The sequence below is a fragment of the Henckelia pumila genome, chromosome 1 (assembly GCF_033568475.1).
Source record: "Henckelia pumila isolate YLH828 chromosome 1, ASM3356847v2, whole genome shotgun sequence".
NCBI lineage: Eukaryota > Viridiplantae > Streptophyta > Magnoliopsida > Lamiales > Gesneriaceae > Henckelia > Henckelia pumila.
In genome coordinates, this window is record NC_133120.1 from 44,854,780 (window position 1) to 44,869,377 (window position 14,598).

At 38.6% G+C, this 14,598-nt stretch overlaps 1 protein-coding gene across 1 annotated transcript; it reads left to right on the forward strand.

Annotated features, from left to right (window-relative positions):
* The first annotated feature begins 432 nt into the window (after positions 1–432).
* Positions 433–975, forward strand: LOC140861852 (uncharacterized). Its single transcript, XM_073264853.1, has 2 exons — positions 433–645; positions 859–975. Exons 1-2 carry the CDS (start codon positions 433–435, stop codon positions 973–975), a joined length of 330 nt encoding a protein of 109 aa, XP_073120954.1.
* The last annotated feature ends 13,623 nt before the right edge of the window (positions 976–14,598 follow it).

The window sequence follows — 14,598 nt, forward strand, 5'->3', positions numbered from 1 at the left end:
GGATCACATTTCCATGGATTTTGTGACGAAGTTACCACATTCATCCAGAGGTTGCGATGCCATTTGGGTGATTATTGATAGATTGACAAAATCCTCTTGTTTCATTCCATACAAGATGATGTATCGACATGATCAGATGGAAGACATATACGTCAGGGAAGTGGTAAGATTGCACGGGTGCCTAAGTCTGTTGTATCTGATCGAGATCCTAGATTTACATCACACTTTTGGCACAGCCTGCAGCAAGCTCTAGGTACTCGATTGCACTTGAGTACTGCTTATCATCCTCAGACTGACGGATAGTCAGAACGAACGATACAGACACTTGAGGATATGTTGAAAGCTGTAGTGTTAGATTTTAACATTACATGGCAAGATTCGTTACCACTTGTAGAGTTCTCTTATAATAACAGTTATCAGACGAGTATAGAGATGACTCCATTTGAATCTCTGTATGGAAAGAAGTGTAGATGTCCTTTGTATTGGGACGATATCTCCGAGGTACCTGAATTTGGGCCAGATATGATTAGGGAAATGACTGAGAAAGTGAAACTGATTCAGAAGCGAATGAAGACGACACAAGATTGGCAAGCAAAGTATGCCAACATTCGACGCAGACCTTTGTGTTTCGAGCAGGGAGACAGGGTGTTCTTGAAAATTTCTCCTTTCAGGGGCACAGTCAGATTTGGAAAACGAGGGAAATTGTCTCCATAATTTATAGGTCCTTATGAGATTCTCGAGAAGATAGGCGATTTTGCCTATAGACTTGCATTACCTCCGTAATTATCTGGAATACATGATGTATTTCATGTATCTATGTTGAGGAAGTATTAGCTTGATATATCTCATATACTCCAGCCTGATGAAGTTGAACTTGATGAAACTCTGAGTTACTTTGAACAACCTATTCAGATACTTGATCACAAAGAGAAACAACTCAGAAACAAAACTATACAGTTAGTCAAGATTCAGTGAAGTCGACATGGAGTTGAAGAAGAGACATGGGAGAATGAAGACGACATGAGACAGAGATTTCCTCATTTATTTAACTGATGTGAGTCTTATTCAATATTTCGCTTATTTTTTCTTCTTATGTGTCTATTGACTGCATACGATTTCGAGGGAAAAATCATGTCTTAGAGGGGGAGAATTGTAAGGCCCGTGATTATTTGATTTAATCCGAGATTATTTAATTTTAATCCGAGTATATTTAATTTGAGATATTTAGAGTTTAGATTTAAATTCTAATATTCTTAAATTATTTATAATTGAAATTGAATTAAACAAAAGTTTCAAGGGCTAGATTGCAAATATTGAAGAGTTGAAGGGCCAAAGTGCAAAAATGAAAAGTTAGTGGGACACTTGTCTTGTTATGATTTTGAACGTGTGTGTTAAGCATTTTGCATCAGAATTATCACATTTATCAGCTTAAGAAACCGAGACCCCATCTCTTCCTTTGAAATTGATCTTCAAGCTTTAATAACTCAAGATCCGTCTGTCCAATTTTTATTCCGAGCTTAGTTCTAGAATCCTTTCTTTGAGAGATTTGAAGTAACGTAAGTTTATTTATGATTCCTTGTTTTCAAAATTTATGTTGGGAGGAATCAGATTTTGAGCTTGGTTATGTGTTCTTGAGTTGATATGTATTGTTATATCAAAATCGGATCGAAGAACGGACAACGATTGAATTTGTTATGAATTTTCCAGCCTTTATTCGAAATAAATAGCTGCTGATCTGTTGGTATGTGATGATATGTTGCCGGTATATTATGTGCATGAAGTTGGTTTGAAGGTTAGATTTGATATGATTCAGTTGCGGGTTGCCGATTGATATCGTTACGCCGCTGGTTTACGATTTGAAACTGTTTTGAGTGTTTTTGATTGAGCTGAACATAATATGAGTTCTTTGCTGCTCTTGTAGTTTGTATTAATTCAATTTTCGCTTGGATAAGAAGTTTGATGACTCGAGAATCCAGCTTTCGAACCGGGATTGAATTTGAAGCATCTTCAAACTCAAGAAATCAGAAGGTATAAGACGACATCGATTGAAAGGGATATGATACTCAAGATCAATGAATTATTGAGTATTACCAAAGATAAATCACATACTCGTTTGTTATATGTTCTTGTTTTAGAACTAGAATGGTTGATCCATCACAGGTAGTGGATCTTTGATTGTATTGATTATCTTTGTTGTCGTATCGGAGATGTACTACCGAGTATGGATCCATCGAAGGTTCAGATGTGAATCTTGAGGCCTAGAGCGGCTTAAATATCTATCCCCAAGATTAGGTACGAGTCTTGAGGCCCAGAGAGGCTTTAAATATCAAAACCCAAGGTTGTATACGAATCTTGAGGCCTGGAGTGGCTTTAAATCTCAATGAACAATGTTTGTTTACGAGTTATGCAATTTATTTATTATATCTTGAAGTTTATATATATTAATCTTGCATATTTATGTCTTTTATACTGAGAATCCTATTCTCACCGGATGTTTCCGGCTATTGTCTTGTTTGTATGTGTGCATGACAATAGGAGGGGCTGGAACGGGCCAAAGATAACCATGAGAGAAGATGATCACGAGACTTAGCACGTGGTGACTTGGGTTATAGCCGAGGAGTATGTTCAATAACTTTCAAATATGTTAGAACTTGGAACATAAAGTTTATGTTTGGACAACATATGTTGAGTAGTTGGTTTAGTTACTCCTTTTTCTGTTTAGTTGATGAGATAAATGTAAGAATGATATGGGCTCATGCTAGACAAAGGTTATATGTAATGTGAATGTTTTTGAGTTGAATTATCATGTTGGAATTGAAAAATGAGGAGAAATAACACCTTGAATAGGTCTTGACAGCAACAGCAATCTGCAGACTTTTGAGCAGAGTATGCTCGCTCGATCGGTTGAACTTGACCAATCGGGTGACGCCTGTAAATTCTCAAACCCGAGAGATTATATTTTCTGCCCGATCGATCTGCTGAACTTGACGGATCGAGCGAGACATGTTTTTTTCCAAAACAGAGAATTGAAGTTTTCTGCTCGCTCGATCGGTTGAGTTTGACCGATCGAGCAAGATGCAAATTTTTTAAAAAAAAATTGGGTTTTCATGGCTTGAACTTGGATTAATTAACAATATTCTAATAAATGCCCTATGAATTGAATTAGCTACCCAAGTCTCCACAGCATGTGAGACTTTCTGCACTTCAGATTAGTGATTTATCTCATATGATTTTGTTAGAACCTAATGGGGGGGGGGGGGGATTTAGGTTCTATTGGCAACTTTAGCAATTTAAAGCGATTATGCAAATACGCAAGCGAAAGACTTAAAGCAATTAATAATAAGTGCAGTAAATAAATGCGTAATGTAAATAAAGCAGTAAAAGGGATAAGATATGTTTATGGAATTTCGACGATAAATCGTCTACATCTCCCCTTCTTGGTTAAGATCGATTAACCAAGGATCCACTAGCACTTCGAACGACTTGGCTTTGATGGCTCCAAGGATAGCCTTACAACTTGACACGATCACCGCGCCGATACAACTCAACACTTGGCCTTAAGGGCTCCAAGGATAGCCTCAACAATCACACAACACTTGGTTTCACACTCAAGTGTTTACACCAACGATTTTCACAACCCCGGATACAACTCGATATATGAATATATTTTGAAAGCTCAAAGGGGCTACAAATTGCTCAACAAATAGCTCAAATAATGCTTAAGAGGATTGAGAGACTAGAAGATGTTGGGATGCTTGAAATGGTCTCGGAATGCCTCTATTTATAGTTGAAAATTCGACATCGATCGAAACTTCCGTTCCCAGCATCGGAGCTTCCAAAATTTGAATTCTGAGTCACGCGGTTGTATAGGATCGGAACTTCCGATCCAACTTCGGAGCTTCCGATCGGCGCATTAAATATGTTGTCGGGCAAAAGTCTTCCGGACAAGATTATCAGGCCGCCGTAGCAGATCGGAACTTCCGATCTCGTCACTTCGTAGCTTCCGTTCTGTTTCCAAACAATATAAAATTCCTTGAAAATAGATCAGAGCTTCCGAACCATGATCGGAACGTCCGATCGTCCTTTAGCTTCCGAAGATCCTTCTGTTCCGGATCGGAGGTTCCGAACTCCAATCGGAACTTCCGAACTCGTAGTAGTATAAGTCTTTGAAATTTGTTTCTGATCTTGAATAAACTTGTACGAAATTGAGCCTTGAAAATTTTAACTCTGTAATAAGCTCATTGTAAACATTAGTAACATTTTAACCTAGATTTGTTAATCATCAAAACATAAACAAAAGGGCCTTGTTAATGCATTAAAAACATTAATCTCACAATCGAGATTTATATGCGTTTAAGGCGTAACAATCTCCCCCTTTTTGATGATCACAAAACTTGGTTAAAAATAAAAAATAAAAATAGACAGTAAAAAGAATATAAGTATTTAAATTGCATGTAAAAACTCCCCCTGAAATAAGCAACAAAGTTTTTAACAAATAAATAGTTTTTACTCAATTTAACTGTTAAACCAATTAATTCTCCCCCTTTTTGTGATAAGAAAAAAGTAATAATAAGTGAATAAAAGAGAATGAATATAAACTATTTTATTTCAATAGAATTTAAATTTTACATAAGACCAAATACAACTTAAAATGCAAAATAAAAATCTAAGAGTCATCATCGCGAGTCGGCGGAGGATAGCGAGAGGTGAACTCATCAAATCGGGTCTCCAAAGAAGCAACTCTAGCAGTCAACTCGGAAAAGTGAGTGTGCATGCTCGTCTCCATACGATGAAGTGTCTCGAATAGACGGTCGCTAGGGAATTGGTTTGCTGGGGTTGCAGGGACCTCAGGAGTTTGGAAAGGAACATCTTCAAGGTTTGCCGCAAAGGCCTCAAAACCGGAAGATGATGGAATATCAGAGTTAGGAGTACCAGTCGGAAAACCTTTGATTTGGATAGAGTGGGGAAGAGAGGAATATGGTAAATGAAAGGCAAAAATAGGTGAAAATCTAGAAAATACTCTTCCTCGATCTTCAACCCATCGAGAGTACACAGGATTCCAGGATAAATCCATCCTGGTGATAGACTGATGGTTAAAGATGTGACTTGGTGGGATTTCAATAGAAGGTATCCCCTCAAATTCAACATCGAAACGACTCAAAATCCGGTTGATAAACCGGGCATAAGGAAAAGAAACCTTTTTCACCGTCTTTGCCGTGTGATGCATAGTTTGCATAACAATGCGCGGAAGGTTAAAAGGTCGAGATGAAATGATATGAAATAGAATGTATAAATCTAAGTATTTGCAAGTGGAGAGGTCTCCACTGCGAGGAACGATAGAAGTGGTAATGAGTTTTTGAATGATTTGAAAATCAGGACAAAGACTCTTGAGGTGGATACGATCATCAGTAGCAGTAGCTGGACGACCAAGAATGGTAGAAAGTAACAACTCGCGATCAAAAGTAGGATCATTTTGAGGCCAGTTTTGCGAGAAGTATTCACCGGGTCCATTCGTGGGAAGATCAAACCAGGCGGACAAATCAGCAGAAGAAAAACGAATATGCCTGCCTTGAACAATCGTGGCAATGGTGATCTCACCATGTCCTAATTCGAGTTCAAGATTGGCATAGAACTCATGAATAAGAGAAATGTAGATGGAGTTAGGGACAGATGGAAGAAAGAAAGATTCCCACTGTTGAGCCTTGATAAGGTCCAACAGAAGGAGATGAGACTGGGCCAAATAGGCGGAATCTAAGATACGACCAGGATGAATAGTACGGTCCTGATAGTCTTCGGAAATAGGCCTAGAGATGGCAGGCTGGGTCGGATCATGGGATTGGGCTTGGCTTGTAGCACGACGGCGTTTGGATGCCATTTAGAGAGGTTTGGATCGGATTAAAGGGAGAAAAGAAGATGATTTTTAGGTGTGAAAAATCGGAATGAGCGATCTGATATTTATAGGGACGGAATCGATCGGAAGCTCCGATCTGCGATCGGAGGTTCCGATCGTGCGGTCGACTTAAATCAAGACACGTGTTGATCGGAAGCTCCGAACATTCTTCGGATGTTCCGATCCTAAAGCGGTAATTAATTTTAAGGCGGTGAAAATAATTTAAAAAGCCGGATAAGATACGAATCGGAAGTTACGATTTGTGATCGGAGGTTCCGATCTATGTCTTGGAGGGAAAATTACCGCGTAGAATAGGAAATGGCGGGATTGGGATCGGAAGTTCCGATCCTCAATCGGTGTTTCCGATCTGGAATCGGTGGTTCCGATCCAGAATCGGTGGTTCCGATCCACCTGAGGTAAAAATTGCGATTTTTGACTCTTTAATTTTAAATTTTGCAAATTAATTCTTAAACAGATAAACCATATAAAAATGTAAGCTTTTTAGTATTGAAAAATACAATTAATTTGTATTCTCCAACATTAATTTGCTCGAATTTTTAATATTAAGCTCCTCCTTAATATGACATTAATTTTAACTTATGTCTACAAGCGATTACAACTCAATCATGCCAAGTTCACCACGCAAACGAATAAAAGTATTTTCATCTAGTGGTTTTGTAAAAATATCGGCAATTTGATTTGACGTGTCAACATATTGAAGTTCAACTTCATTTCGTTCGATGTGGTCACGAATAAAATGATGACGAATGTCAATATGTTTGGTGCGCGAATGTTGAATCGGATTCTTTGTAAGACAAATGGCGCTAGTGTTGTCACAGAAAATAGGGATTTTTGAAAAAGATACACCATAGTCGAGCAATTGATGTTTCATCCAAAGAATTTGCGCACAACAACTACCGGCAGCCATATATTCGGCTTCGGTCGTTGACAACGCAACACAATTTTGTTTCTTTGAAAACCAAGAAACTAAACAATTTCCTAAAAAGAAACAAGTTCCACTAGTGCTTTTACGGTCTACCTTATATCCACCAAAGTCAGCATCACAGTAAGCTTTTAAATCAAAGAAAGAATTTTTCGAATACCACAAGCCGAGATTTGGAGTTTTTGAAAGATATTTGAAAATGCGTTTTAAGGCGAACAAATGTGATTCCTTTGGAAATGATTGAAATCGTGCACACAAGCAAACACTAAACATAATATCCGGTCTACTAGCAGTAGCATATAATAAGGAGCCAATCATACTACGAAAGGAAGATTGATCTACAGTTTTACCATTTTCATCCTTGTCGAGTCTGATTGTTGTGCTCATCGGTGTGGATGATGATTTTGTGTTCTCCATTCCAAACTTCTTTAGAATCTCCTTGATGTATTTGCTTTGGTTCACAAAGAACCCATCCTTGCATTGTTTGATTTGCAATCCGAGGAAATAGTTAAGTTCCCCCATCATGCTCATCTCAAAGTGTTCCTGCATAAGCTTGGAGAAATCTTGACAAAGAGATTCGTCAGTAGAACCAAATATTATATCATCAACATAAATTTGCACAATCAAAAGATCATTTTTGACATTTTTGTTGAATAAAATAATGTCGATCTTTCCTCTTGAAAAACCATTTGAAAGCAAGAAAGTAGATAGTTTATCATACCAAGCTCTAGGAGCTTGTTTCAATCCATACAAGGCTTTGTTAAGTCTAAACACATGATCAGGCAAAGCAGTATCAACAAAGCCATCAGGTTGTTCAATGTAAACCTCCTCTTTCAATTCACCATTCAGGAAAGCACTCTTAACATCCATTTGAAATAACTTGAAATTTCTAGAGCAAGCAAAAGCAAGTAGCATGCGAATAGATTCTAGTCTAGCAACAGGCGCATAAGTCTCATCATAATCTATGCCTTCTTCTTGACTATATCCTTTAGCTACAATCCTAGCTTTATTTCTAATGATAGTTCCATGCTCATCAAGTTTATTCCTAAACACCCATTTAGTTCCAATAATAGATCTATCATGCGGCCTAGGAACAAGATACCAAACATCATTGCATTTAAACTCATTCAATTCATCTTGCATAGCAATAATCCAAGAATCATCTAATAAAGCATCATCAATGCACTTAGGTTCAACATGTGAAATAAAAGCAAGATGATTGCAAATATTATTAAGAGAAGAACGAGTGGTTACACCCTTCGAAGGACTTCCAATAATAAGATCTATAGGATGATCTTTGTGAAGCATCCAATCCTTCGGAAGTGGTGTTTCCTCAACAGAAACATCTATATCTTTTAAGCTTGAGGAGGCCATCTCTTCTTCGAGTAATTCTACATCATCGTTAGTATTACGAGGAACTATAGACATAGATTCATCAAATATTACATGCATTGATTCTTCAACAAGTAAAGTGCGTTTATTAAAAACTCTAAAAGCCTTACTTGAGGTAGAATAACCAAGAAAAATACCTTTGTCGGATTTGGCATCAAATTTGCCAAGGTTGTCCTTACCATTATTATGTATGTAGCATTTGGAACCGAAAGCTCGAAAGTAAGAAATGTTAGCCTTTCTCCCTCTCCATAATTCATATGGAGTTTTCTTGAGAATTGACCTTATTGATACACGATTAATGATGTAACAAGCAGTGTTCATTGTTTCAGCCCAAAAATATTTTGGTAGAGAATGCTCACATATCATGGTCCTCGCAATCTCCACAAGTGTCCTATTTTTCCTCTCAACGACCCCGTTTTGTTGAGGAGTCCTAGGACAAGAAAAATTGTGATCGATGCCTTTCTCTTCACAAAAAATTGTAAAACTCTCATTTTGAAATTCAGTTCCGTGGTCACTACGGATCTGTTTTATAGAAAAAATTTTCTCATTCTCAACCCGTTTGACAAAAGTTTTAAAATAATCAAAGACATCATTTTTGTGGGCTAAAAACAATGTCCACGTGTAACGTGAGAAATCATCCACAATGACAAATGCATAAAGCTTCCCTCCTAGGCTAGCGTTCCTCAAGGGACCACATAGATCTAGATGAAGAAGTTCAAGGGGCATAGAAGTAGATATAAAATTTTTGCTTTTAAAAGATTCTCTTGTATGTTTGCCAAGTTGACACGCATCACAAACAAAATCTAATTTTAAATTGAGTTTTGGCATAACAACAACTAAATCAAGTTTAAAAAGTTTTTCTATGGTACTAGGACCAACATGACCTAGTCGTCTATGCCAAAGAATGTTGTCATCAACATTCAAGGATACAAGGCTTTTGATATTTGATAAAGATAAATTATTTAAAGAAACCTTGTATACATTTTCACTTCTATATCCTTTGAAATTTATGGATTTGTCAGTCGTGAGTGATATAGTGCAGTGTTGGGGAGTGAATTTGACTTCATAACCTCTATCGCACAATTGACTTATGCTTAGTAGATTATGTTTAAGCCCTTTCACTAGGAGTACATCATCAATCAAGCAGGATTTAGAAATACCTATTGAGCCGATTCCTTCGATAACTCCTTTGCTGTTGTCTCCAAAGGTGACAGTTCCTTTCTCCTTTGGTTTGATGGATTGAAGTAGCTCTTTGTTTCCCGTCATATGTCTAGAACATCCACTATCTAGATACCATATGCTAGGGAGAACAGTTTTCCTATTTCCCTGCAAAAATTGGTTTTGGTACCCTTTAGTTCTTTTGGGTACACAATGTTAGAAAAGAGAGATATAAAATAGACTTCTAAGAGTTCAGTCTCTCATAGCAACATCATCGTCACTTTCTAAAAGTTCTCCCAGTAGTAGGTAGGGCTATGGTCTCTTTAAAAACCTATTTCCTTGGAAAGAGCAGCGTTCATCAGGAAGACCAGTCGCAAGTCAAGGCAGTTTAAACCGGTCTATGATGAACTCCCTTAGATCATGATCTCATAATGCCAACTGATGAGTTGTTAAGTACTCTTAGGCCTCCATTTCATATAACTCTTTTGATCATATTGAAATCTCAAGGATCTACATTTATATCTAGCATGACCACTTTTACAACAATAAGAGCATGTAGGGGGTGATCTCATTTTTGCTTTAGCAATTAGACTAGTAAAGTCTATTGATTTATTACCGTACCCTATTCCACCCTTATCAAAACTACATTTCTGCATGCTAAGTAGATTATTCAATTTATTACTACTGACATTGAACTTATTAAAAGATTTTTCTAAGTGGGCTATGTCATCCTTTAATCTTACGTTTTCATGCCCCTTAGTTTCTAATTCATTTTTAAGGTTTTTATTTTCCTTTCTAAGTGACTTAGTCATATCAAACATTTGTTTATATGCATGTAGTAGTTCGTCATAGGAAGGTACCTCGTCATCGTCGTCGGAGATGATGTCATCACTTTTAGCCATGAGGCAGAAGTTTGCTTCCTCCTCGTCATCGTCGCTATCACTCCAAGTGGCTATGAGTGCTTTCTTCTTTCCCTTGTCAACTTTCTTCTTGAGAGGACACTCATTTGCATAGTGGCCTTGTTGTTGACAGTTGTAGCAGGTAACTTCTTTGTCCGTCTTCTTTTTGAAGTTGTTTCCTCGCATAAATCTTTTGAATTTTCTTGCAAAGAGTGCCATATCATCATCTTCATCTTCTTTGGATTGGCTAGATAGAGCAATCCCCTTTGCCTTGATATCTTCTTTCTTTATTTCCTTCCTTGTTGACAGTTCCAACTCATGGGTTTTTAGAGTCCCATGAAGTTGATCAAGGTCATAGGAAGCGGTGTCTCCTTTGTTGGATTCTATGATAGCCGTCCTTTTGGCATCCTACTCCTTGGGTAAGGCGCGTAGAGCTCTCCTCCACACTTGTTTGGTTGGATATTGTTCCCCGAGTTGGGCTAGCTCAATGATAATTTGAGTAAGCCTTCGGAACATAGTATCTACATCTTCATTTGATTCCATCTCGAATGTTTCATATTTGAGTTGGAGTAGATCGATCTTCGTTTCTTTGACTTGATTAGTCCCTTCACGGCATATCTCCAACTTGTCCCATATCTCTTTAGCGGATGAGCACATTGAGATCCGGTTGTACTCGTTCATATCTAAGGAACAATGAAGAATATTCATGGCTTTAGCATTTAGAGATATAAGTTTCATATCCTCCTTAGAAAAGTCGTCCATTCCCTTAGGGATTTTGACACCCTCAACCTCTTTAGTAGGTATGTAGGGACCTTTCACAGTAACCTTCCAAAGGTCATAATCTACGGATTGGATATATAGGGACATTCGATTTTTCCAATATCCGTAGTTTATGCCATTGAAAAGAGGAGGACGATTTGTTGATTGCCCTTGAGCATAGTCGCTCGCTAGATTTGCCATAAGAACCTTTTTGAAAATATTTTGAAAAAGGTGGATCTGATACCACTTGTTAGAACCTAATGGGGGGGGGGGGGGGTTTAAGTTCTATTGGCAACTTTAGCAATTTAAAGCGATTATGCAAATACGCAAGCGGAAGACTTAAAGCAATTAATAATAAGTGCAGTAAATAAATGTGTAATGTAAATAAAGTAGTAAAAGGGATAAGAGATGTTTATGGAAGTTCGACGATAAATCGTCTACGTCTCCCCTTCTTGGTTAAGATCGATTAACCAAGGATCCACTAGCACTTCGAACGACTTGGATTTGATGGCTCCAAGGATAGCCTTACAACTTGACACGATCACCGCGCCGATACAACTCAACACTTGGCCTTAAGGGCTCCAAGGATAGCCTCAACAATCACACAACACTTGGTTTCACACTCAAGTGTTTACACCAACGATTTTCACAACCCCGGATACAACTCGATATATGAATATATTTTGAAAGCTCAAAGGGGCTACAAATTGCTCAACAAATAGCTCAAATAATGCTTAAGAGGATTGAGAGACTAGAAGATGTTGGGATGCTTGAAATGGTCTCGGAATGCCTCTATTTATAGTTGAAAATTTGACATCGATCGGAACTTCCGTTCCCAGCATCGGAGCTTCCGAAATTTGAATTCTGAGTCATGCGGTTGTACAGGATCGGAACTTCCGATCCAACTTTGGAGCTTCCGATCGGCGCATTAAATATGTTGTCGGGAAAAATTCTTCCGGACAAGATTATCAGGCCGCCTTAGCAGATCGGAACTTCCGATCTATGATCGGTGCTTCCGATCTCGTCACTTCGTAGCTTCCGTTCTGTTTCCGAACAATATAAAATTCCTTGAAAATAGATCGGAGCTTCCGAACCATGATCGGAACGTCCGATCGTCCCTTAGCTTCCGAAGATCCTTCTATTCCGGATCGGAGGTTCCAAACTCCAATCGGAACTTCCGAACTCGTAGTAGTATAAGTCTTTGAAATTTGTTTCTGATCTTGAATAAACTTGTACGAAATTGAGCCTTGAAAATTTTAACTCTGTAATAAGCTCATTGTAAACATTAGTAACATTTTAACCTAGATTTGTTAATCATCAAAACATAAACAAAAGGGCCTTGTTAATGCATTAAAAACATTAATCTCACAATCGAGATTTATATGCGTTTAAGACGTAACAGATTTAAGAGTGTTGTTCACTGAATTTTACACTCAAGCACAAGAAAGGAAGAGATGAGATTTGTTTGTATACTATATTATCTGAGCCAGCATTGTATTCTCGGATTAGAGAATCTCAGATATCTGATGTTAAGACTAAGCGATTGGCACGTCTAGCCGATGGAGTTAGTACATCTGGATTCCATTATCAAGCAGATTGTTTATTATGCTTATTGAATCGTGTAGTTGCACCTGATGTTGCGGAGCTCAGGAATGATATTCTTTCACAAGCTCACAGGAGCAGATTGTCAGTTCATCCTGGAAGCATGAAAATGTATAAGGACTTACGAACCAGATTCTGGTGGAAAGGGATGAAGCGAAGTGTATATCAATTAGTTTCTCAATGTTTGGTTTGTCAACAGGTCAAGGCTGAACACCGACGACCAGGTGGATTACTGCAGAATCTTGAGATTCCCGAATGGAAGTGGGAGCACGTGACTATGGATTTTGTCACCCACTTGCCTGTGACTTCACGTCAGTGTGATGCTATCTGGGTTGTTGTTGGCCGATTGATGAAATCAGCACATTTCATTCCTTATAACCGAGAGTATTCTTATGAACTCATGACACGTTTATATATCCAGGAGATAGTGCGATTGCATGGGATTCCAGTGAGCATGGTCAGTGATAGAGACCCGCGGTTTACCTCATGTTTCTGGGGTAGTTTTCAATAGGCATTGTGTACCACTCTGAGTTTGAGCACTGCATATCATCCGGAGAATGATGGGCAGTCAGAGCGCACTATTCGTACGCTGGAGGATATGTTACGTTCTTCTGTCATGGATTTTGGTTTGTCCTGGCAGGATCAGTTACCTTTGATCGAATTTGCCTACAATAACAGTTATCATCATAGTATTGATATGACACCTTTCGAGGCATTGTATGGTCAACAATGTCGTACTCCATTATTATGGGATGAGATAAGAGAACGGCAAGTTGAGGGTCCCGAGTTGGTGCAGCAAATTGTAGACAAGGTAGATTTGGTCAAGCGGAGGATCAAAGCTACTCAAGATCGGCAAACCAGTTATGCTAATATTCACCGCAGGCCACTTCAGTTCGAGCCGGGTGAATATGTTTTTCTGCGAGTGTCACCTTTCAGGAAGGTGATGAGATTCGGTTTGAAAGGCAAGTTGTCACCCCGTTTCATTGGGCCTTTGCAGATACTGGAAAAGATTGGGGATGTTGCATATCGCTTGGCGTTACTGCCATATCTTTCCAGTATTCATGATGTCTTTCATGTGTCGTTGCTTTGACAGTACATAGCTAATGAATCTCATGTTATCCAGCCTACTGATGTTCAGCTAGATTCAGATCTATCATATGTTGAACGACCACTCGTATCCTAGACAGGAAGGAGAAAGTTCTTCGGAACAAGACTATACCACTTGTGATGGTACAGTGACAACGCCGAGGCGTAGAAGAAGCAAATTGGGAAAAAGAGAGTCGTATGCGAGCAGAATATCCTGAGTTATTTTCTTTGTACTTTTGATTACCATGTAAAGATGTAATTACAGTTGTTGTAATAAAACATGGTTTGATGTTTCATATTGTTATGTTGATTTGTCTTTAGATTTTATTTCGCAGGCGAAATATCTAAAGGTGGGGAGAATGGAGTAACCCAGATTCTATTTTAAGATAATAATATGTTAAACATGATTAAGGGTTAGTAATTAACCAATTCCAGGGTTCAATTGGACTTCAGAACTAAGAATTGGGCTTTCTTTAATTGGGCCAGTTTGGACGGTCCGAAGAGAACTTCGGACGATCCGAACTCAGCAGCCTGGGGGCGCCGAAGAGGGCTTGTTGACTTCGGAGTTAAGGCACGTTCGGACGGTCCGAACAAGGATCAGATGGCCCGAACTTCCTCATGCCAAGCAGGCAGGATTACTCAGCCATGGATTTTGACAAGTGTTGGATTTAGGACACTTCGGACGACTCGAAGTGGTGATTGGATGGTCCGAACTTAACGTGTTTCGCATGCAGGCAGTGAGCTGGATCGGACGATCCGAACTTGAGTTCGGAGGCTCCGAACTTGACCGGAAATTTTCCTATAAATAGGGGTCTTAAGATTCATTTCTGATTATGAATTTCCGAGTTTCCTTCTTCAGTTATATAGTG